This window comes from Pristiophorus japonicus, chromosome 31 (genome assembly GCF_044704955.1).
Source record: "Pristiophorus japonicus isolate sPriJap1 chromosome 31, sPriJap1.hap1, whole genome shotgun sequence".
NCBI classification, from domain to species: domain Eukaryota; kingdom Metazoa; phylum Chordata; class Chondrichthyes; family Pristiophoridae; genus Pristiophorus; species Pristiophorus japonicus.
The window spans coordinates 9,814,336-9,838,648 of NC_092007.1; the positions used below are offsets into that span (position 1 = coordinate 9,814,336).

At 53.2% G+C, this 24,313-nt stretch overlaps 1 protein-coding gene across 1 annotated transcript; it reads right to left on the minus strand.

Moving 5' to 3' along the window:
• Nucleotides 1–1,446: 1,446 nt before the first annotated feature.
• On the minus strand, nucleotides 1,447–23,339 carry LOC139240332 (D(2) dopamine receptor A-like). The gene is made up of 8 exons (XM_070868805.1): nucleotides 23,088–23,339; nucleotides 17,780–17,889; nucleotides 12,331–12,470; nucleotides 9,871–10,070; nucleotides 8,811–8,897; nucleotides 6,987–7,261; nucleotides 5,551–5,621; nucleotides 1,447–1,643 (listed from the first exon to the last, which is right to left on the minus strand). The coding sequence occupies exons 1-8, from the start codon at nucleotides 23,337–23,339 to the stop codon at nucleotides 1,447–1,449; spliced, it is 1,332 nt and encodes a 443-aa protein (XP_070724906.1).
• Nucleotides 23,340–24,313: the final 974 nt, after the last annotated feature.

Sequence of the window (24,313 nt, forward strand, 5' to 3'; positions counted from 1 at the left end):
GGAGCAGTAGTCGGCCATTCGGCCCCTCGAGCCTGCACCACCATTCAATATGATCATGGCTGATCCCCTATCTCAACACCATAGTCCTGCTTTTTCCCCCAAACCCCTTGATGCCCTTTGTGTCCAGAAATCTATCTATCTCCCTCTTAAATATATTCAGTGCCTTGGCCTCCACAGCCTTCTGTGGGAGAGAATTCCACAGGTTCACCAGCCTCTGAGTGAGAATGTTTCTCCTCATCTCGGGCCTAAATTTCCAACCCCGTATCCTGAGACTGTGTGGCCCCTGGTTCTAGACTTCCCAGCCCCGGGGAAACATCCTCCCCACATCCAGTCTGTCCAACCCCGTCAGAATTTTATACCTTTCAATGAGATCCCCTCTCATCCTTCGAAACTCCAGTGAATACAGGCCCAGTCGACCCAATCTCTCCTCGTACGGCAGTCCTGCCATCCCGGGAATCAGTCTGGTGAACCTTCGCTGCACTCCCTCTGTGGCAAGTATATCCTTCCTTAGGTAAGGAGACCAAAACTGCACACAGTACTCCAGGTGTGGTCTCACCAAGGCTCTGTATAACTGGAGTAAGACATCCTTGCTCCTGTACTCAAACCCTCTCGCAATGAAGGCCAACATACCATTTGCCTTCCTAACTGCTTGCTGCACCTGCATGTTTGCTTTCAGTGACTGGTGTGCAAGGACACCCAGGTCCCTCTGTACATCGACACTTCCCAAGCCATCACCATTTCAATAATACTTTGCCCTTATGTGTTTCTGACCAACGTGGATAACGTCACATTTATCCACGTTATACTGCATCTGCCATGTGTTTGCCCACTCACACAACCGTCACTGAAAGCAAACACCGCCAGTGCAGCAAGCAGTTAGGAAGGCAAGTGGTATGTTGGTCTTCATTGCAAGAGGGTTTGAGTACAGGAGCAAGGATGTCTGACTGCAGTTATACAGGGCCTTGGTGAGACCACACCTGGAGTACTGTGTGCAGTTTTGGTCTCCTTACCTAAGGAAGGATGCAGCGTATTTGCATCCTCCTCACAACTCACAATCCCACCTCATGTTGTGTCGTCAGCAGACTTGGAAATAATGCATTTGGTTCCCTCATCCAAATCATTTATAGATATATTGTGAATAGCTGGGGCCCCAGCACTGATCCCTGTGGTGCCCCACCAGTCACTGCCCGCCACCCCCGAATGAGACCCGTTTATTCCTACTCTCTGCTTCCTGTCAGTTAACTCAATTTGCAATCCGACGTTGCTTCAATTTTGCTCAATAGCCTCTTGCGTGGGACTTTATCAAAGGCCTTCTGAAAGTCCAGGCACACTTCCCAAGCCGTCGCCATGTGGGACCCTTGGTGGCAGTCGAGGGAGCACTTGGTGGTGGGCGGGGGAGGGCGGGGGGTGGGGGTGCGTGTCGCCCAGCTGGACGAGTGCGGACAGTCAGCAGTGCAGGATCTTCAGAAACGCCTTGCGGAACTCCACGTTGAAGGTGGTGTAGATGATGGGGTTGATGGCGCTGTTGACATAGCCCAGCCAGGTGCAGGCGCTGTAGAGCACCGCTGGTATCTCACACCTCCGGCAGTGGACATTCAGGATGTGGGTGATAAAGAAAGGCAGCCAGCAGATGATGAAGACCCCTGGAAGCAGAGAAGGAAAAAGAGGAGAGTGGGGGGGGTGGGTGTGGTGGTGTGAAGTCACGCCACTCGCTGTAAGATATTCGCGACAACACCGCCAAAGCAGACACATTCAAGATGGCCTCCCCTTACACAGGCACTTGTCAGGTGACCGATTCACACGATGCTTTTATTGAATTTAAATTATTTTAAGAACGTAAGAACATTAGAACACAAGGAACAGGAGCAGGAGTCGGCCATTCGGCCCCTCGAGCCTGCTCCGCCATTTAATACGATCACGCCTGATCTGATCTGAGATCTGCCATGAGGGGCGAGATGGCCTACTCCTGTTCCGAATTCTTGTGTTCTTATGATCATGGACTCAGCTGCACTTCCCCGCCCGCCCCCTCATCGGTTAAGAAACTGTCCATCTCTGTCTTAAATGTATTCAATGTTCCAGCCCCCACAGCTCTCTGGGGCAGCGAATTCCACAGATTTACAACCCTCTGAGAGAAGAAATTCCTCCTCATCTCAGTTTTAAATGGGTGGCCCCTTATTCTAAGACCATGCCCCCTAGTTCTAGTCTCCCCCATCAGTGGGAACATCCTCTCTACATCCACCTTGTCAAGCCCCCTCATAATCTGATACGTTTCGATAAGATCACCTCTCATTCTTCTGAATTCCAATGAGTAGAGGCCCAACCTCCTCAACCTTTCCTCATAAGTCAACCCCCTCATCCCCGGAATCAACCTAGTGAACCTTCTCTGAACTGCCTCCAATGCAAGTGTATCCTTTCGTAAATATGGAAACCAAAACTGCATGCAGTACTCCAGGTGTGGCCTCACCAATACCCTGTATAACTGGAGCAAGACTTCCCTGCTTTTATACTCCATCCCCGTTGCAATAAAGGCCAAGATACCCATTGGCCTTCCTGATCACTTGCTGTACCTGCATACTATCCTTTTGTGTTTCATGCACAAGTACCCCCAGGTCCCGCTGTACTGCGGCACTTTGCAATCTTTCTCCATTTAAATAATATCTTGCTCTTTGATTTTTTTTGCAAAAGTGCATGACCTCACACTTTCCAACATTATACTCCGCCGTAGTCCACTAGGTGGAGTAGTAGTCCACTAGGGGGAGCTCCATATTACACACTTCTCCCTCCTTATTGAAGAAGTAATTATAACAATATAATCATTACACGTAACATGCATGGTTATATACAACAAAAGATAGGGACTTATTTTGCCATATTTACAAATCAAAATTAACCACTGCCTTTCTGTCTCGAAAAGGATACCTTCGCTCTCGAACAGAACTTTACAAACATGGTGTCGAACTCAGGCTCATTCTAGGCTGATCCTGAGGAATGTTTTTGTCCAAGGGATGCCCCTTGATCTAGATTTGACGAAATATTTGGCAGATTATCCTCTATAAATTTGGCTTACAGTTACTTTATAATCACCACACAACCTTACCTTACCGTCTGACTCAGGTACAACAATAATGGGTGTAGCCCAATTATTGAGATCGACCTTAGAGTTAATGGCCCAGAAATACTGATCGGCTGCTTCCCGCGGGCGATCGGGTAAAAACACATAAAGAAAATGCGCACCGACCTGCTCCTGCTGCTCCCACGCGCGTTCCCGGTCCAGAGGCCTCCACTGACTACACATCGCAGCACATGCACATCGGCACATGCGCAGGGCTGGGGCTGCAGTCACATGACTCTGGGCAGCCAATCAGGTAAAGGATATACTCATTCATAATAACGGCAACTCCGTAAGTTGAAGTTCCCATTATTATCAATGAGAAACCCCTCAAACACACAAAACACTAATAAAAATAGGTAAAATACACTACATATTTAACATTAATTTAAATTAAAGTTATTTATGTATTTAAAAAATATACACATTTCCGACTTGATAAAACATTTTTAAAATTATGATTTAAGATAAATTAATCGTAGTGGGGAGGGTTTTCAACAATAAAATGCGAAGTAAAATTGTCATCCTTGTTATCAAATCCCTCCAGCCCCTACACCCCTCCCTATCTCTGTAACCTCCTCCAGCCCCTACACCCCTCCCCATCTCTGTAACCTCCTCCAGCCCCCTACATCCCTCCCTATCTCTGTAACCTCCTCCAGCCCCTACACCCCTCCCTATCTCTGTAACCTCCTCCAGCCCCTACACCCCTCCCTATCTCTGTAACCTCCTCCAGTCCCGACAATCCCTCCTTATCTCTGTAACCTCCTCCAGCCCCTACACCCCTCCTTATCTCTGTAACCTCCTCCAGTCCCGACAATCCCTCCTTATCTCTGTAACCTCCTCCAGCCCCTACACTCCTCCCCATCTCTGTAACCTCCTCCAGCCCCTACACCCCTCCCTATCCCTGTAACCTCCTCCAGCCCCTACACTCCTCCCCATCTCTGTAATCTCCTCCAGCCCCTACACCCCTCCCTATCTCCGTAACCCCCGCAAGGCCCGACACCCCTCCCTATCTCTGCAACCTCCTCCAGCCCCTACACCCCTCCCTATCTCCGTAACCCCCGCCAGACCCGACACCCCTCCCCATCTCTGTAACCTCCTCCAGCCCCTACACCCCTCCCTATCTCCGTAACCCCCGCCAGGACCGACACCCCTCCCTATCTCTGTAACCTCCTCCAGCCCCTACAATCCCTCCCTATCTCTGTAACCTCCTCCAGCCCCTACAATCCCTCCCTATCTCTGTAACCTCCTCCAGCCCTTACACCTCTCCCTATCTCTGTAACCTCCTCCAGCCCCTACACTCTTCTCTATCTCTGTAACCTCCTCCAGCCCCTACACCCCTCCCTATCTCTGTAACCTCCTCCAGCCCCGACACTCCTCTCTATCTCTGTAACCCCCTCCAGCCCCTACACCCCTCCCTATCTCTGTAACCTCCTCCAGCCCCTACACCCCTCCCTATCTCCGTAACCCCCGCCAGGCCCGACACCCCTCCCTATCTCTGTAACCTCCTCCAGCACCTACAATCCCTCCCTATCTCTGTAACCTCCTCCAGCCCCTACAATCCCTCCCTATCTCTGTAACCTCCTCCAGCCCTTACACCTCTCCCTACCTCTGTAAGCTCCTCCAGCCCCTTCACCCCTCCCCATCTCTGTAACCTCCTCCAGCCCCTACACCCCTCCCTATCTCTGTAACCTCCTCCAGCCCCTACACCCCTCCCTATCTCTGTAACCTCCTCCAGCCCCTACACCCCTCCCTATCTCTGTAACCTCCTCCAGCCCTTACACCCCTCCCTATCATTGTAACCTCCTCCAGCCCCCTACATCCCTCCCTATCTCTGTAGCCTCCTCCAGCCCCGACAATCCCTCCCTATCTCTGTAACCTCCTCCAGCCCCTACACCCCTCCCTATCTCTGTAACCTCCTCCAACCCCTACACTCCTCTCTATCTCTGTAACCCCCTCCAGCTCCTACACCCCTCCCTATCTCTGTAACCTCCTCCAGCTCCTACACCCCTCCCTATCTCTGTAACCTCCTCCAGCTCCTACACTCCTCCCTATCTCTGTAACCTCCTCCAGCCCCACAATCCCCCGAGATGTCTGCACTCCTCTAACTCTGCCCCCTTGACCATCCCTGATTATAATCGTTCCACCATCGGTGGCCGTGCCTTCTGTTGCCTGGGCCCCAAGCTCTGGAACTCCCTCCCTAAACCTCTCCGCCTCTCTAAACCTCTCCACCTCGCTCCCTCTCTCTTTCCTCCTTCAGGATGCTCCTTAAAAGCTTTTGGTCACCTGCGCTAATTTCTACTTGTGCGGATCGGTGTCAAATTCTTGAATCTCATATCACTCCTCTGAAGCACCTTGGGACGTTTCACTACATTATAGGCGCTATATAAATGCAAGTTATTATTGCTCTTGGTAGCTCGTCACCTATTTTGTCCACTCACCCAAGACGATCGCCAACATCTGCGTTGCCTTCTTCTCCTTCTGTTGGGAGAGTCTCCCCTTGGCCGCTGACCTGACCACAAGAACACAAGAACATAACAAATAGGAGCAGGAGTCGGCCATTCGGCCCCTCGAGCCTGCTCCGCCATTTAATACCATCATGGCTGATCCGATCATGGACTCAGCTCCACTTCCCCGCCCGCTCCCCATAACCCTTCACTCCCTTATCGCTCAAAAATCTGTCTCTCTCCACCTTAAATATATTCAATGACCCAGCCTCCACAGCTCTCTGGGGCAGAGAATTCCACAGATTTACAACCCTCTGAGAGAAGAAATTCCTCCTCATCTCAGTTTTAAATGGGCGGCCCCTTATTCTAAGACCATGCCCCCTAGTTCTAGTCTCCCCCATCAGTGGAAACATCCTCTCTGCATCCACCTTGTCGAGCCCCCTCATAATCTTGTACGTTTCGATAAGATCACCTCTCATTCTTCTGAATTCCAATGAGTAGAGGCCCAACCTCCTCAACCTTTCCTCATAAGTCAACCCCCTCATCCCCGGAATCAACCGAGTGAACCTTCTCTGAACTGCCTCCAAAGCAAGTGTATCCTTTCGTAAATATGGAAAACAAAACTGCACGCAGTACTCCAGGTGTGGCCTCACCAATACCCTGTATAACTGGAGCAAGACTTCCCTGCTTTTATACTCCATCCCCCTTTGCAATAAAGGCCAAGATACCATTGGCCTTCCTGATCACTTGCTGTACCTGCATACTATCCTTTTGTGTTTCATGTACAAGTACCCCCAGGTCCAGCTGTACTGCAGCACTTTGCAATCTTTCTCCATGTTAAATTACAATTTGTTTTTCTATTATTTCTGCCAAAGTGGATAACGTCACATTTTCCCACATTATGTTCCATCTGCCAAATTTTGGCCCCCTCACTGCGCCTGTCTATGTCCTTTTGCTGATTTGTCAATGTTATGTCCTGAATAAAGAGTCAGACTAGATACTGCGAGCTCAAAAGGAAGGTGTGACCGTCGTCCTTTATTGCAGATCTCAGAGCGCCTCTCCAGCCTGTGAGGTCTCCTTATGTACAGGTGCTCCCAAGGGATTGTGGGATCCCTTGGGACTCCAGGGGATAAGCCCTCTGGTGGTTAGACATGGAGTTTACACATGTACCACTCACAATTTGCTTTCCCACCCATCTTTGCATCATCAGCAAACGTGGTTACCTTACACTCGGTCCCCTCATCCAAGTCATTAATATGGATTGTAAATAGTTGAGGCCCCAGCACTGATCCCTGCGGCACCTCACAAGTCACTGTTTGCCAACTGGAAAATGACCCATTTATCCCAACTGTCTGCTTTCTGTGAGTTAGCCAATCCTCTATTCAGGCTAATATATTACCCCCCAACCCCCTGGACTACAAGTGAGGTACCTGAAGGCCGAGGGCTGTTTCTCGTCGGACGTCCGTTGCACCTCCAAGGCCCGGTTGGCCATCCTGAAGAAGCTCGCCGGGTGGCTCCGACCGGGGTCCACGGCCGCCCCGACGGGGGGAGGGGCCTGTGACCCAGCGGGGGTCCGGCGGGAGGCCCCGGGGGTCCCGAGCTGGAGGCCCAGTGCACTCCCCCTGGTCCTCGACCTCTCGGGGGGTCCCGCATAGCCCACCCTGTCCGAGGCCTGGGCACAGACCACCGCCTCTTGTACCAGGGTCTGCGGAAGGGAAAGAAAGAAGGACTAGCATTTATATAGCGCCTTTCACCACCACCGGACGTCCCAAAGCGCCTCACGGCCAATGAAGTACTTTTTGAGTGTGGTCACTGTTGTATTGTGGGAAACACGGCAGCCAACTTGCGCACAGCAAGCTCCCACACACAGCAATGTGATAATGACTCAGATCGTCTGTTTTTTTGTTATGTTGATTGAGGGATAAATATTGGCCCCAGGACACCGGGGAGAACTCCCCCTGCTCTTCTTCCAAATAGTGGCTGTGAGATCTTTTACATCCACCTGAGAGGGCAGACGGGGCCGCGGTTTAACGTCTCATCCTGAAGATTGACAGCTCCGACAGTGCGGCACTCCCTCAGTACTGCCCCTCCGACAGTGCGGCGCTCCCTCAGTACTGCCCCTCCGACAGTGCGGCGTTCCCTCAGTACTGCCCCTCCGACAGTGCGGCGCTCCCTCAGCACTACCCTTCCGACAGTGCGGCTCTCCCTCAGTACTGCCCCTCCAACAGTGCGGCGTTCCCTCAGTACTGTCCCTCCAGCAGTGCAGCGCTCCCTTAGTACTGCCCCTCCGACAATGCGGTGCTCCCTCAGTACTGCCCCTACGACAGTGCAGCACTCCCTCAGTACCGCCCCTCCGACAATGCGGTGCTCCGTCAGTACCGCCCCTCCGACAGTGCGGTGCTCCCTCAGTACTGCACTGGAGTGTCAGCCTAGATTTATGTGCTCAAATCCCTGGAGTCGGTACAGTGGGAGTGAATGGGAAGGGGTTTGCGTCCATTGGGATTGTGTACACAGTGGGAGTGAATGGGAAGGGGTTTGGGTCCATTGGGATTGTGTACAATGGGAGTGAATGGGAAGCGGTTTGGATCTATTGGGATGTGTACAGTGGGAGCAAATGGGAAGGGGTTTGGGTCCATTGGGATTGTGTACAATGGGAGTGAATGGGAAGGGGTTTGGATCCATTGGGATTGTGTACAGTGGGAGCGAATGGGAAGGGCTTTGGGTCCATTGGGATTGTGTACAGTGGGAGTGAATGGGAAGGGGTTTGGGTCCATTGGGATTGTGTACAATGGGAGTGAATGGGAAGCGGTTTGGATCTATTGGGATGTGTACAGTGGGAGCAAATGGGAAGGGGTTTGGGTCCATTGGGATTGTGTACAATGGGAGTGAATGGGAAGGGGTTTGGATCCATTGCGATTGTGTACAATGGGAGTGAATGGGAAGGGCTTTGGGTCCATTGGGATTGTGTACAGTGGGAGTGAATGGGAAGGGGTTTGGGTCCATTGGGATTGTGTACAGTGGGAGTGAATGGGAAGGGGTTTGGGTCCATTGCGATTGTGTACAATGGGAGTGAATGGGAAGGGCTTTGGGTCCATTGGGATTGTGTACAGTGGGAGTGAATGGAAAAGGGTTTGGGTCCATTGGGATTGTGTACGATGCTGGTGAAGAGTGTGAATTTGGAACATTCAAGCTGAATTGGGAATGATCTTGTGTGCTCGGAGGATTTTGATGGCTCCAAATGTGATCTTGCTTACCACTTTCTTGTTGTTGGCACTGCTGGTCCCGTTGGACCTGACCACAAAGGTGGAGAGCTTCACATCCTCGGGATGTGTGCACTTATTCTGAAATAGATAAACAGAGGCACAAGCAATTGCAGACATCGGAACACTCTCCGCACCAAATGGGGACATAAACTTCACAGTTTCGTATAGAGAATCCACTGTCCACAATTTTAATTGAGTTATGGATCCATGAATGGGGCAATAATCACTTTCAAATTGCTGATTGAGGAATTGTATCTTATTGCATCAAATGTGCATTAATAATTTTCTCCTGAATGCATCTTTTAACCAAAAAAGCAAGACACTGTCCCATCAAACACTCCCAGGGCAGGTACAGGGGGTTAGATACAGAGTAAAGCTCCCTCTACACTGTCCCATCAAACACTCCCAGGGCAGGTACAGGTACAGCATGGGGTTAGATACAGAGTAAAGCTCCCTCTACACTGTCCCATCAAACACTCCCAGGGCAGGTATAGCACGGGGTTAGATACAGAGTAAAGCTCCCTCTACACTCACTCAGTGCTGCCCCTCCGACAGTGCGGCGCTCCCTCAGTACTGTCCCTCCAACAGTGCGGCACTCCCTCAGTACTGCTCCTCCGACAGTGCGGTGCTCCCTCAGTACTGCCCTTCCGACAGTGCGGCACTCCCTCAGTACTGCCCCTCGGACAGTGCGGCACTCCCTCAGTACTGCCCCTCCGACAGTGCAGCACTCCCTCAGTACTGCCCCTCGGACAGTGCGGCACTCCCTCAGTACTGCCCCTCCCACAGTGCGGTGCTCCCTCAGTACTGCCCCTCGGACAGTGCGGCACTCCCTCAGTACTGCCCCTCCGACAGTGCAGCACTCCCTCAGTACTGCCCCTCGGACAGTGCGGCACTCCCTCAGTACTGCCCCTCCGACAGTGCAGCACTCCCTCAGTACTGCCCCTCGGACAGTGCGGCACTCCCTCAGTACTGCCCCTCCGACAGTGCGGCACTCCCTCAGTACTGCCCCTCGGACAGTGCGGCACTCCCGCAGTATTGCCCCTCTCCCGACCTTTATGGGGGCCAGTTGGTCCTGCTCCAGGATGATGCTGTTCCTCTTCGTTCCGACGCGTTTCCGTCTTCGCCTCAGTACCACGTAGATCTGGACGTAAACAAGGAGCGTCACGATGAAGGGAACGTAGAAGGAGACAATGGAGGAATAGACCACGAAAGACGGGTTCACAATGGCACAGATTGTTGCATCTCTTCTGTCTGCAATGAAACATAACCATTTTCAGGTTTCCATGTTACAACAAGGATCGCAGGCACTGGAAAAGGTACGAAAACAATTCATAATTATGATACCAGAACTGAGTTGGCTAGACCACACTTGGAGCACTGTGCACAGTTCTGGTCTCCATATACCTGGGTTAGACCATACTTGGAGCACTGTGCACAGTTCTGGTCTCCATATACCTGGGTTAGACCACACTTGGAGCACTGTGCACAGTTCTGGTCTCCATATACCTGGGTTAGACCACACTTGGAGCACTGTGCACAGTTCTGGTCTCCATATACCTGGGTTAGAGCACACTTGGAGCACTGTGCACAGTTCTGGTCTCCATATACCTGGGTTAGACCACACGGAGCACTGTGCACAGTTCTGGTCTCCATATACCTGGGTTAGACCACACTTGGAGCACTGTGCACAGTTCTGGTCTCCATATACCTGGGTTAGACCACACTTGGAGCACTGTGTACAGTTCTGGTCTCCATATACCTTGGTTAGACCACACTTGGAGCACTGTGCACAGTTCTGGTCTCCATATACCTTGGTTAGACCACACTTGGAGCACTGTGCACAGTTCTGGTCTCCATATACTGGGGTTAGACCACACTTGGAGCACCGTGTACAGTTCTGGTCTCCATATACCTGGGTTAGACCACACTTGCAGCACTGTGTACAGTTCTGGTCTCCATATACCTGGGTTAGACCACACTTGCAGCACTGTGTACAGTTCTGGTCTCCATATACCTGGGTTAGACCACACTTGGAGCACCGTGCACAGTTCTGGTCACCTTATTACAAAAATGTAAATGGAGACACTCAAGAAGGTACAAAAAAGATTTACAAGGATGATCCCAGAACTGAGAGGTTATAACTATCAGGAAAGGCTCTCGGAGGGGCAGTACTGAGGGAGCGCCGCACAGTCGGAGGGGCAGTACTGAGGGAGTGCCGCACTGTCGGAGGGGCAGTACTGAGGGAGTGCCGCACTGTCGGAGGGACAGTACTGAGGGAGTGCCGCACTGTTGGAGGGGCAGTACTGAGGGAGCGCCGCACTGTCGGAGGGGCAGTACTGAGGGAGCGCTGCACTGTTGGAGGAGCAGTACTGAGGGAGCACCACAATGTCGGAGGTGAATCTTTCAGATTAAACATTGGTGTTGCAGAACAATACTCGCCCTACAAGGGTTAAGTCAGGAGCAGAGATTACACAAACTCGGGATGTATTCCCCAGAATTAGGAAGGTTAAGGGGCGATCGGTTGGAAGTTTTGAGGATATTGAGGGGAACAGATAGATTAGATCGAGAGAGACTATCTCCACTGGTTGGGGAATCTCAGACGAGGGGCACAGTCTGAAAATTAGAGCCAGACCTTTCAGGAGTGAAGTTAGGAAACATTTCTACACACACAGGGTGGGAGAGGTTTGGAACTCTCTCCCGCAAACGGGAATCGATGCTGGGGGTCAATTGTTCATTTTAAATCTGGGATTGGTAGATTTCTGTTAACCGAAGGTATTGAGGGATGTGGGGCAAAGGCGGGTAGATGGAGTTAGGTCACAGATCAGCCATGATCTTATTCAATGGCGGAACAGGCTCGAGGGGCTGAATGGGCCTCCTCCTGTTCCTGTGTAACAGGCTCGAGGGGCTGAATGGGCCTCCTCCTGTTACTGTGTAACAGGCTCGAGGGGCTGAATGGGCCTCCTCCTGTTCCTGTGTAACAGGCTTGAGGGGCTGAATTGATCTCCTCCTGTTCCTGTGTAACAGGTTCGAGGGACTGAATGGGCCTCCTCCTGTTCCTGTGTAACAGGCTCGAGGGGCTGAATGGGCCTCCTCCTGTTCCTGTGTAACAGGCTCGAGGGGCTGAATGGGCCTCCTCCTGTTCCTGTGTAACAGGTTCGAGGGACTGAATGGGCCTCCTCCTGTTCCTGTGTAACAGGCTCGAGGGGCTGAATGGGCCTCCTCCTGTTCCTGTGTAACAGGCTCGAGGGGCTGAATGGGCCTCCTCCTGTTCCTGTGTAACAGGCTCGAGGGGCTGAATGGGCCTCCTCCTGTTCCTGTGTAACAGGCTCGAGGGGCTGAATGGGCCCTCCTCCTGTTCCAATGAGCACCTCTATTAAATCTCCTCTCAACATTCTCTGCTCCAAGGAGAACAAACCCCAGCCTCTCCCCGTCACCGAATTTGGCCACCCCTGGGTGCCACCGTGCGTATTCCCAGCACCCCCTCGCCACCCCGGCTCGGTGCGCAGCTTACCGGGGTTGTTGTTTAACCCGAAGAGCAGCGGGCAGGAGATGGCGAACGACAGCACCCACACCGTGGCGATCATCACCTTGACCCTGCGCTTGGCGCTGTAGCGCGTGTTGTACAGCATCGGCATGGCAACCGCCGTGTATCTGCGGGAATCACAAGCCACAGGTTAGAGGGATCTCACGGCCGGGAGCAACCGGACTCTGATCAAAAGCCCCATTGTACAGGGCAGGGGGGGAATGGAGGATGAAATTCGGTCCAATAACCACAACTTGTATTTGTAAGAGGATAAAATACGCTCACTAAAGTGGAGGACAGACAGATGGTCACTAAAGTGGATACTGAAGGTAGTGAATTGATTCAGCACGTGGTCCAGCTTACATCAGAAATAGGAGCAGGAGTCGGCCATTCGGCCCCTCGAGCCTGCTCCACCATTTAATAAGATCATGGCTGATCCGATCATGGACTCAGCTCCACTTCCCCGCCCGCTCCCCATAACCCTTCACTCCCTTATCGCTCAAAAATCTGTCTATCTCCACCTTAAATATATTCAATGACCCAGCCTCCACAGCTCTCTGGGGCAGAAAATTCCACAGATTTACAACCCTCTGAGAGAAGAAATTCCTCCTCATCTCAGTTTTAAATGGGCGGCCCCTTATTCTAAGATCATGCCCCCTAGTTCTAGTCTCCCCCATCAGTGGAAACATCCTCTCTACATCCACCTTGTCGAGCCCCCTCATAATCTGATACGTTTCGATAAGATCACCTCTCATTCTTCTGAATTCCAATGAGTAGAAGCCCAACCTCCTCAACCTTTCCTCATAAGTCAACCCCTTCATCTCCGGAATCAACCGAGTGAACCTTCTCTGAACTGCCTCCAAAGCAAGTATATCCTTTCGTAAATATGGAAACCAAAACTGCACGCAGTACTCCAGGTGTGGCCTCACCAATACCCTGTATAACTGGAGCAAGACTTCCCTGCTTTTATACTCCATCCCCCTTTGCAATAAAGGCCAAGATACCATTGGCCTTCCTGATCACTTGCTGTACCTGCATACACTCCTTTTGTGTTTCATGCACAAGTACCCCCAGGTCCCGCTGTACTGCTGTGTTGTAGGGCTTATAAGTGGCTAACAATGCATTGACCCTTAGCACAGACTAATGGAAGATGAAAACATATACTCAGTACTGAATAACAAGGTCAGTGGAGAGTCAACAGTCTCGAAACATAGCAAAGCCTGGGAAGCAAGGTTATTCACAAGGTCATGAGGAACTGAGGCAACGTAGTCATCACTGAATAACACATTCCGGGAGGGTGACGTGTGATAGGAGATGGACAGGTGGGGGAGAGCCACTCAGAGCCAGTCTCACGAGGGTCAACTTGGTTGGTTCCGGAGATGAGGGGGTTGACTTATGAGGAAAGGTTGAGCAGGTTGGGCCTCTACTCATTGGAATTCAGAAGAATGAGAGGTGATCTTATCGAAACGTATCAGATTACGACGGGGCTTGACAAGGTGGATGCAGAGAGGATGTTTCCACTGATGGGGGAGACTAGAACTCGGGGGCATGGTCTTAGAATAAAGGGCCGTCCATTTAAAACTGAGATGAGGAGGAATTTCTTCTCTCAGAGGGTTGTAAATCTGTGGAATTCTCTGCCCCAGAGAGCTGTGGAGGCTGGGTCATTGAATATATTTAAGGCGGAGATAGACAGATTTTTGAGCGATGAGGGAGTGAAGGGTTATGGGGAGCGGGCGGGGAAGTGGAGCTGAGTCCATGATCGGATCAGCCATGGTCGTATTGAATGGTGGAGCAGGCTCGAGGGGCCGAATGGCCGACTCCTGCTCCTATTTCTTATGTTTCTTATGAATCAATGTAACTTCGCTGATAACAGTGGGCCATTTGCTGATAGCAGTGGTCGTACACCTCAAAAAACTGTATAACTGTAATTGTAAAAGCTTTGTTCTAGGAAGTGTTCACAGAACCCCTTCCGAGCATGCCTGAATAAAAACCGGCTAACTGAAGTTTTCGTCGGAGTGATTCCGTGGTCACTACACGGACGGTGATACGGGCGGGTGTCGATTCCTGATATCGGTGAGTCCACCTTGAGGGAGAGAAGTCTTCCTTTTACCCCAACGTATTTATATAGCGCCTTTAACTGGGGGCCATGGTCCCGGCCTGCAAGACCATCAGCAGGCCGGGGCCATTAGAGGGAGCAGCGTGTGCTGCTGCAGGAGGGCGACGGCTGATTGGAGCGTGGGCAGGTACAGCAGGAGCGGCGAGGTCGGGGCTAAGGAGCGGCAAGAGTTCGGAGAGGGTTGTGATCGGGGCCCAGGAGAGGCGAGAGTTCGGGGCCCAGGTGAGGCGAGAGTTCGGGGCCCAGGTGAGGCGAGAGTTCGGGGCCCAGGAGAGCCGAGGGCCCCGGGGCAGCACGGGGCCAGCCCACACTGTGCGATATGTGTGCCCACTGGGTCCGTGCAGCAGATCTGGTCTCCAGTCGTCCTGGTTAACCCTCGCCACTGGACCGAGACCTCGCTCTGTCAAGCCCCGTGTGGTGGCTGGTGTGCAACGGTCACCCCGCGTTAAAAAAATCCACCCACAGGCATCTTCCATCCATCCGGATGTAGTTCGGGGTCTGGAATATTAGGCCCTTCATTGAAACACCTGTGAACTCATCCCTTTTTTGGCGAGGAAGCAAGTTATCCTCGCTTCGAAGGATAATGTTGATGAACTCGGGGACATAGACTCAGGATAAGGGGTTGCCCATTTAAGATGGAGATGGGCAGATTATAATTTAAATGGAGAAAGATTGCAAAGTGCCGCAGTACAGCGGGACCTGGGGGTACTTGTGCATGAAACACAAAAGGATAGTATGCAGGTACAGCGAGTGACCAGGAAGGCCAATGGTATCTTGGCCTTTATTGCAAAGGGGGATGGAGTATAAAAGCAGGGAAGTCTTGCTCCAGTTATACAGGGTATTGGTGAGGCCACACCTGGAGTACTGCGTGCAGTTTTGGTCTCCGTATTTACGAAAGGATATACTTGCTTTGGAGGCAGTTCAGAGAAGGTTCACTCGGTTGATTCCGGGGATGAGGGGGTTGACTTATGAGGAAAGGTTGAGTAGGTTGGGCCTCTACTCATTGGAATTCAGAAGAATGAGAGGTGATCTTATTGAAACGTATCAGATTATGAGGGGGGCTCGACAAGGTGGATGCAGAGAGGATGTTTCCACTGATGGGGGAGACTAGAACTAGGGGGCACATAGTCTCAGAATAAGGGGCCGCCCATTTAAAACTGAGATGAGGAGGAATTTCTTCTCTCAGAGGGTTGTAAATCTGTGGAATTCTCTGCCCCAGAGAGCTGTGGAGGCTGGGTCATTGAATATATTAAAGGCGGAGATAGACAGATTTTTGAGCGATAAGGGAGTGAAGGGTTATGGGGAGCGGGCGGGGAAGTGGAGCTGAGTCCATGATCGGATCAGCCACGATCGTATTAAATGGCGGAGCAGGCTCGAGGGGCCGAATGGCCGACACCTGCTCCTATTTCTTATGTCCTTATGTGGGTTGGGGTCTGAAATTGTTGAACACAACAAGAAGTCCAGAATGATATAAAGTGCTGAGACAAAAGACGACGTGTTGGATCAGTCTGGTTAACCTTCGCTGCACTCCCTCTGTGGTTGAAGCCAATAGTATAGATGCATTTAACACATGAGGGAGAAAGGAATAGATGGATCGACATGCTCTGTGAGTACCTGGATTTCACACAGTGGTCACGTCACCATATAGTTAATTAGACCACACTTGGAGCACCGTGCACAGTTCTGCTCTCCATATACCTGGGTTAGACCACACTGGGAGCACTGTGCACAGTTCTGCTCTCCATATACCGGGGTTAGCCCACACTTGGAGCACTGTGTACAGTTGTGGTCTCCATATACCTGGGTTAGACCACACTTGGAGCACTGTGCACAGTTCTGGTCTCCATATACCTGGGTTAGACCACACTTGGAGCACCGTGCACAGTTCTGGTCTCCATATACCTGGGTTAGACCACACTTGGAGCACCGTGCACAGTTCTGGTCTCCATATACCTCGGTTAGCCCACACTTGGAGCACTGTGTAAGTTCTGGTCTCCATATACCTCAGTTAGACCACACTTGGAGCAACGTGTACAGCTCTGGTTTCCATATACCTGGGTTAGACCACACTTGGAGTGCTGTGCACAGTTCTGGTCTCCATATACCTGGGTTAGACCACACTTGGAGCACCGTGCACAGTTCTGGTCTCCATATACCTCGGTTAGCCTACACTTGGAGCACCGTGCACAGTTCTGGTCTCCATATACCTCGGTTAGCCCACACTTGGAGCACCGTGCACAGTTCTGGTCTCCATATACCTGGGTTAGACCACACTTGGAGCACTGTGTACAGTTCTGGTCTCCATACACCTGGGTTAGCACACACTTGGAGCACTGTGCACAGTTCTGGTCTCCATATACCTGGGTTAGACCACACTTGGAGCACCGTGCACAGTTCTGGTCTCCATATACCTGGGTTAGACCACACTTGGAGCACTGTGCACAGTTCTGGTCTCCATATACCTCAGTTAGACCACACTTGGAGCAACGTGTACAGCTCTGGTTTCCATATACCTGGGTTAGACCACACTTGGAGCACCGTGCACAGTTCTGGTCTCCATATACCTCGGTTAGCCCACACTTGGAGCACCGTGCACAGTTCTGGTCTCCATATACCTGGGTTAGACCACACTTGGAGCACCGTGTACAGTTCTGGTCTCCATATACCTGGGTTAGACCACACTTGGAGCACCGTGCACAGTTCTGGTCTCCATATACCTGGGTTAGACCACACTTGGAGCACTGTGCACAGTTCTGGTCTCCATATACCTTGGTTAGACCACACTTGGAGCACCGTGTACAGTTCTGGTCTCCGTATTATGGAATGGATATAGAGGCACTGGAGAAGGTGCAGAGAAGATTTACGAGGATGATACCACAACTGAGAGGTTATAACTATCAGGAAAGGCTGGGGCTCATTTCTCTCGAGAAGAGAAGGCTGGGGGTGGTGAGCTGATGGAGGTGTGTAGATCATGAAAGGTTTCGATAGGGTGGACGTAGAGAGGATGTTTCCACTTGTGGAGGGAGACCAGAACTCGGGGGCCATCAATATACGACAGTCACTAATAAATCCAATGGGGAATTCAGGAGAAACTTCTTTACCCAGAGAGGGGTGAGAATGTGGAACTCGCTCCCACAGGGAGGGGTCGAGGCGAGGAGCAGAGATACATTTAAGGGGGAAGCTGGATAAACACATGAGGGAGAAAGGAATAGAAGGATATGGTGATGGGGTGAGATGGAGAGGGGAGGGAGGGGGCTGGTGTGGGGGCATCAACACCGACACGGAGCGGTGGGGCCCAGTGGCCTCTTCCTGTGCTTTTACCTGTCAATACTGATGGCACACAGGTTGAAGATGCTCGCTGTGCACATCATCACATCCAGCGTTACAAAGATGTCACAGTGAACCCAGCTGAATCGCCATTCACCAACCACCTTCAGGGGAAAAGGAATTGAACAGCATCAGGCTCCCGAAAAAGTCATTGAAAACAAACATGCAGCTGCAGCAAGCAGCCAGGAAGGCAAGTGGCATGTTGGCCTCCAGAACATAAGAACATAAGAAATAGGAGCAGGAGTCGGCCATTCGGCCCCTCGAGCCTGCTCCGCCATTTAATACCATCATGGCTGATCCGATCATGGACCCAGCTCCACTTCCCCGCCCGCTCCCCATAACCCTTCACTCCCTCATCGCTCAACAATCTGTCTATCTCCACCTTAAATATATTCAATGACCCAGCCCCCACAGCTCTCTGGGGCAGAGAATTCCACAGATTTACAACCCTCTGAGAGAAGAAATTCCTCCTCAACTCAGTTTTAAATGGGCGGCCCCTTATTCTAAGACCATGCCCCCTAGTTCTAGTCTCCCCCATCAGTGGGAACATCCTCTCTGCATCCACCTTGTCGAGCCCCCCTCATAATCTGATACGCTTCGATAAGATCACCTCTCATTCTATATTGCGAGAGGGTTTGAGTACAGGAGCAAGGAAGTCTTACTGCAGTTATACAGGGCCTTGGTGAGACCGCACCTGGAGTACTGTGTGCAGTTTGGGTCTCCTTACCTAAGGAAGGATATACTTGCCATAGAGGGAGTGCAGCGAAGGTTCACCAGACTGATTCCCGGGATGGCAGGACTGCCGTACGAGGAGAGATTGGGTCAATGAGGCCTGTATTCACTGGAGTTTAGAAGGATGAGAGGGGATCTCATTGAAAGGTATAAAATTCTGACGGGGGTTGGACAGACTGGATGTGGGGAGGATGTTTCCCCGAGACTGGGAAGTCTAGAACAAGGGGTCACACAGTCTCAGGATACGGGGGAGGAAATTTAGGCCCGAGATGAGGAGAAACGTTCTCACTCCGAGGCTGGTGAACCTGTGGAATTCTCTGCCACAGAAGGCTGTGGAGACCAAGGCACTGAATATATTTAAGAGGGAGATGGATAGATTTCTAGACACAAAAGGCATCAAGGGGTTTGGGGAAAAAGCGGGAATATGGTGTTGAGACAGAGGATCATCCATGATCATATTGAATGGCGGTGCAGGCTCGAGGGGCCGAATGGCCTACTCCTGCTCCTATTTTCTATGTTTCTAAACAGCCAGAGTGATTCACGGTCAGACAAAGCCTCACAATGTCACAAAGCAATGACAGCACTGGCCCACAGTTCCTCACTGATTCACTTTCCTTTCAACGTTAATCGGACATCGTAACATCTGCACCCGCGCACAGGCTCAGGGGTTTCTTGGGCTGTTACGCCCAGCGCGCGGCCCAATGCCATCGAGTCGCTGAAAACAGCGCTGGGCCCTGACTCCGTTCGGTGTGTCGAGGAGGCTCAAGCTCCTGGGCCGATCCCGTCCCGAACTGATCCACCATCCAGACGGAATTCCTCATCGGCGCCAAGCCTCGAAACCTCCCTCGGGAGCCGGCGCCTCACATCTTGAGCCTCCTCCGGGAAACCCCTCCGTGCCTTTCAGTTCTGCGCGGATCGGGATCCCTGTACGGGCTGCTCCTGCGCACTCTCGGCCTTGCCACCCTCGTCTGCCGTCCGGACACGCCATGGCGCGCCATCTTGCCGTCCGGAGGAGGCGGGGGTCCCCGATGGAGGGCTCGCTACGCGGGATAAATATCAGTGCAAACTAGTTGGGCCGAATGGTTGTCGGCAGCACTGTCGGAGGGGCAGCACTGAGGGAGTGCCGCACTGCGCTGTCGGAGGGGCAGCACTGAGGGAGCACCGCACTGTCGGAGGGCAGTACTGAGGGAGCACCACAATGTCGGAGGGGCAGTACTGAGGGAGCACCGCACTGTCGGAGGGGCAGTACTGAGGGAGCGCCATACTGCGCTGTCGGAGGGGCTGTACTGAGGGAGCCCCGCACTGTCAGAGGAACGGTACTGAGGGAGCGCCATACTGCGCTGTCGGAGGGGCAGTACTGAGGGAGCCCCGCGCTGTCGGAGGGGCAGTACTGAGGGAGCGCTGCACTGCGCTGTCGGAGGGGCAGTACTGAGGGAGCACCGCACTGTCGGAGGGCAGTACTGAGGGAGCACCACAATGTCGGAGGGGCAGTACTGAGGGAGCACCGCACTGTCGGAGGGGCAGTACTGAGGGAGCGCCATACTGCGCTGTCGGAGGGGCTGTACTGAGGGAGCCCCGCACTGTCAGAGGAACGGTACTGAGGGAGCGCCATACTGCGCTGTCGGAGGGGCAGTACTGAGGGAGCGCCGTACTGTCGGAGGGGCAGTACTGAGGGAGCGCCATACTGCGCTGTCGGAGGGGCAGTACTGAGGGAGCGCCGTACTGTCGGAGGGGCAGTACTGAGGGAGCGCCGCACTGTCGGAGGGGCAGTACTGAGGGAGCGCCGTACTGTGCTGTCGGAGGGGCAGTACTGAGGGAGCCCCGCACTGTCGGAGGGGCAGTACTGAGGGAGCCCCGCACTGTCGGAGGGGCAGTACTGAGGGAAGCGCCACACTGTCGGAGGGGAGGTACTGAGGGAGCTTTGAAGAATGGCTGGGGCTGCTTGAAAGTGGGGAGTGGGTTCACTTGGTTGTATCGGAGGGCAGCGAGACAGGCTGTTTGGTACAAGGTGCCTGTGATCTGATGCTGCCTTGTACACAACTCACTTGATGCGCCGGTCAAATTTTACAGAAGTCACTTTGGCTTGAGACTGACGGGCGGGAGGGATATTACATTTTTACTGAGAATAATATACATCAGCAAAAATAACAGGTAAGCCAGGGCTTCCCGATGTGAAGGTTGCAACGGACTCTGACACCAATCTCGATTAGCTGAAATACAAACCAATATATAACTGGCTTCACAAGTCTGCACCTGAAATGTATCGTAGTCACTTTTAATTTGTACATCTCTAATTTTTGCAGGTCTGTGGGCTAATTGTGTGCGCATGAAATTACAATCCCTTTTTGTCGATTCATTCTGCAAATTAATTACCGAACTGTCGGGTGATAATAGATGAATATTTTATGAGGCCGACACGATATAATTTGAAGTGGTAATGAACAGGATCGAGACTTGCTGATGTAAAGACATCCTCTGTTGCAGATTCGGAGCCTCATAGAATCGTCGGACAGTTACAGCGCAGGAGGAGACCGTTCGGCCCCTCGAACCCGTGCCGGCTCTCTGCAGGAGCACCTCAGCCAGTCCCACTCCCCCCGCCCTTTCCCCGGAGCCCGGCAAATCTCTCTCCTTCAGGGACTTACCCAACTCCCCTTTTGAAAGCCACGATTGAGTCTGCCTCCATCGCCCTCTCAGGCAGCGCGTCCCCGATCCTAACCACTCGCTGCGTAAAAAGGTTTATCCTCGTGTCGCCTTTCTGCCAATCGCCTTCAATCTGTGTCCCTCTGGTTCTCCACCCTTCCACCAATGGGGAACAGTTTCTCTCGATCCTCTCTGTACACACCCCCTCGTGATTCTGAACCCCTCGATCGAATCTCCTCTCAACCTTCTCTGCTCCGAGGAGAACAACCCCAGTTTCTCCAGTCTCTCCCCGTCACTGAAGTCCCACATCCCCCGGGACCATTCTGGTCAATCTCCCCTCCGTACCCTCTCTAAGGCCTTCACATCCTTCCTAAAGTGTGCGGGCCCCAGAATTGGACACAATGCCCCAGTTGGGGCCGAACCCGTGTTTTATACGGGTTCATCATACCTTCCTTGTTTTTGTCCTCTGTGCCTCTATTTCTGAAGCCCAGGATCCCGTGAGCTTGTTTAACCGCTTTCCCAACCTGCCCTGACACCTTCAGTGATTTGTCCACACACCCCCCCCCCAGGTCTCTCTGTTCATGCACCCACTTTAGGATTGTACCCTTTAGTTTATATTGCCTCTCCTCATTCTACCTACCAGAGGCAGTGCCGCACTGTCGGAGGGGCAGTACTGAGGCAGTGCCGCACTGTCGGAGGGGCAGTACTGAGGGAGTGCCGCACTGTCGGAGGGGCGGTACTGAGGGAGCACCGCACTGTCGGAGGGGCAGTACTGAGGGAGTGCCGCACTGTCGGAGGGGCAGTACTGAGGGAGTGCCGCACTGTCGGAGGGGCAGTACTGAGGGAGCACCGCACTGTCGGAGGGGCAGTACTGAGGGAGTGCCGCACTGTCGGAGGGGCAGTACTGAGGGAGTGCCGTACTGCGCTGTCGGAGGGGCAGTACTGAGGGAGCACCGCACTGTCGGAGGGGCAGTACTGAGGGAGCGCCGTACTGTCGGAGGGGCAGTACTGAGGGAGCACCATACTGTCGGAGGGGCAGTACTGAGGGAGCGCCGCACTGTCGGAGGGGCAGTACTGAGGGAGCGCCGTACTGCGCTGTCGGAGGGGCAGTACTGAGGGAGTACCGTACTGAGCTGTCAGAGGGGCAGTACTGAGGGAGCACCGCACTGTCGGAGGGGCAGTACTGAGGGAGCGCCGTACTGTCGGAGGGGCAGTACTGAGGGAGCACCATACTGTCGGAAGGATAGTACTGAGGGAGTGCCGTACTGCGCTGTCGGAGGGGCAGTACTGAGGGAGTGCCGTACTGCGCTGTCGGAGGGGCAGTACTGAGGGAGCGCCGCACTGTCGGAGATGCCGTCTTTCGGATGAGACATTAAACCGAGGCCCCGTCTGCCCTCTTGGGTGGATGTAAAAGATCCCAGGGCCACTATTTGGAAGAAGAGCAGGGGGAGTTCTCCCCGGTGTCCTGGGGCCAATATTTATCCCTCAATCAACATAACAAAAAACAGATGATCCGGGTCATTATCACATCGCTGTGTGTGGGAGCTTGCTGTGCGCAAATTGCCTGCCGCGTTTCCCACAATAGAACAGTGACCACACTCCAAAAGTACTTCATTGGCTGTTGGGGGCTTTGGGACGTCTGGGGGTTGTGAAAGGCGCTATGTAAAAGCGCCTCTATTTTTTTCTTTAAGTTTATATGCCCTCTCCTCGTACCTTCGAACAAGAAGTACCGCTTGGCACGTTCCTGCCTTAAACTGCATTTGCCGCTTGCCCGCCCACGCCACCGTCAGGAGGACACAGAGGACCTCCTCGCTGTCCACTGTACGTCCGAGCCTTGAGTCGCCCTGCAAGTGTTGAAATAGCGCGCTGCGCACTGACTTCCGGTAAACGGCGCTGGTGGGTGAACCGCTGGGTGAGGGTGCTTTCCTACCTCCAGATACACCACCCAGGGCATGACCAACGTCGCCACCAGCAGGTCGGCAACGGCCAGGCTGACGATCAGGTAGTTGGTGGTGGTCTGTAGGGCCTTCTCCCGGGACACCGCCATGCACACCAGGACGTTGCCGAACACCACCACCAGGATCAGCAGGCCCAGCAGCGTGGCGTAATAGTTGTGGGGGCCCCGCCTCGGCTCGGCCGTGCCATTGGCCCACAGCGCCAGCGAGTCGTTGGCGCCCGCCATACCCGGGGCGTGGCCTCCGACCTCCCACCTCCGACCTCCCGCTTCCGGCCTCCGATCTCCGACCTTTTGGCCTCCGACCTTCGGCCTCCGACTTCAGGCCTCCCACCTCCGACCTCCGGCCTTCTCAGCAACCTGCGGCAGAAAGCAAGCACGGTCGTAAGCACATCAGAAATCGGAGCAGGAGTCGGCCATTCGGCCCCTCGGGCCTGCTCCGCCATTCACTACGACCACGGCTGATCTTCGACCTCGACTCCACTTTCCCGCCCGATCCCTCGATTCCCCGAGAATTTTGAAATCGAGGCGTTACTTCACCGGGAGCCAATGTCGGGCAGCGAGCACAGGGGGTGATGGGTGAGTGGGACTCGGTGTGAGTTAGGACACGGGGCAGTGAGCACAGGGGGTGATGGGTGAGCGGGACTGGGTGTGAGTTAGGACACGGGGTCAGTGAGCACAGCGGGTGATGGGTGAGTGGGACTCGATGTGAGTTAGGACACGGGGCAGTGAGCACAGGGGGTGATGGGTGAGTGGGACTGGGTGCGAGTTAGGACATGGGGCAGTGAGCACAGGGGGTGATGGGTGAGTGGGACTCGGTGTGAGTTAGGACACGGGGGCAGTGAGCACAGGGGGTGATGGGTGAGTGGGACTCGGTGTGAGTTAGGACACGGGGGCAGTGAGCACAGGGGGTGATGGGTGAGTGGGACTGGGTGTGAGTTAGGACACGGGGCAGTGAGCACAGGGGGTGATGGGTGAGTGGGACTGGGTGTGAGTGAGGACACGGGGGCAGTGAGCACAGGGGGTGATGGGTGAGTGGGACTGGATGTGAGTTAGAACACGGGGCAGTGAGCACAGGGGGTGATGGGTGAGCGGGACTGGGTGTGAGTTAGGACACAGGGCAGTGAGCACAGGGGGTGATGGGTGAGTGGGACTGGGTGTGAGTTAGGACACGGGGGCAGTGAGCACAGGGGGTGATGGGT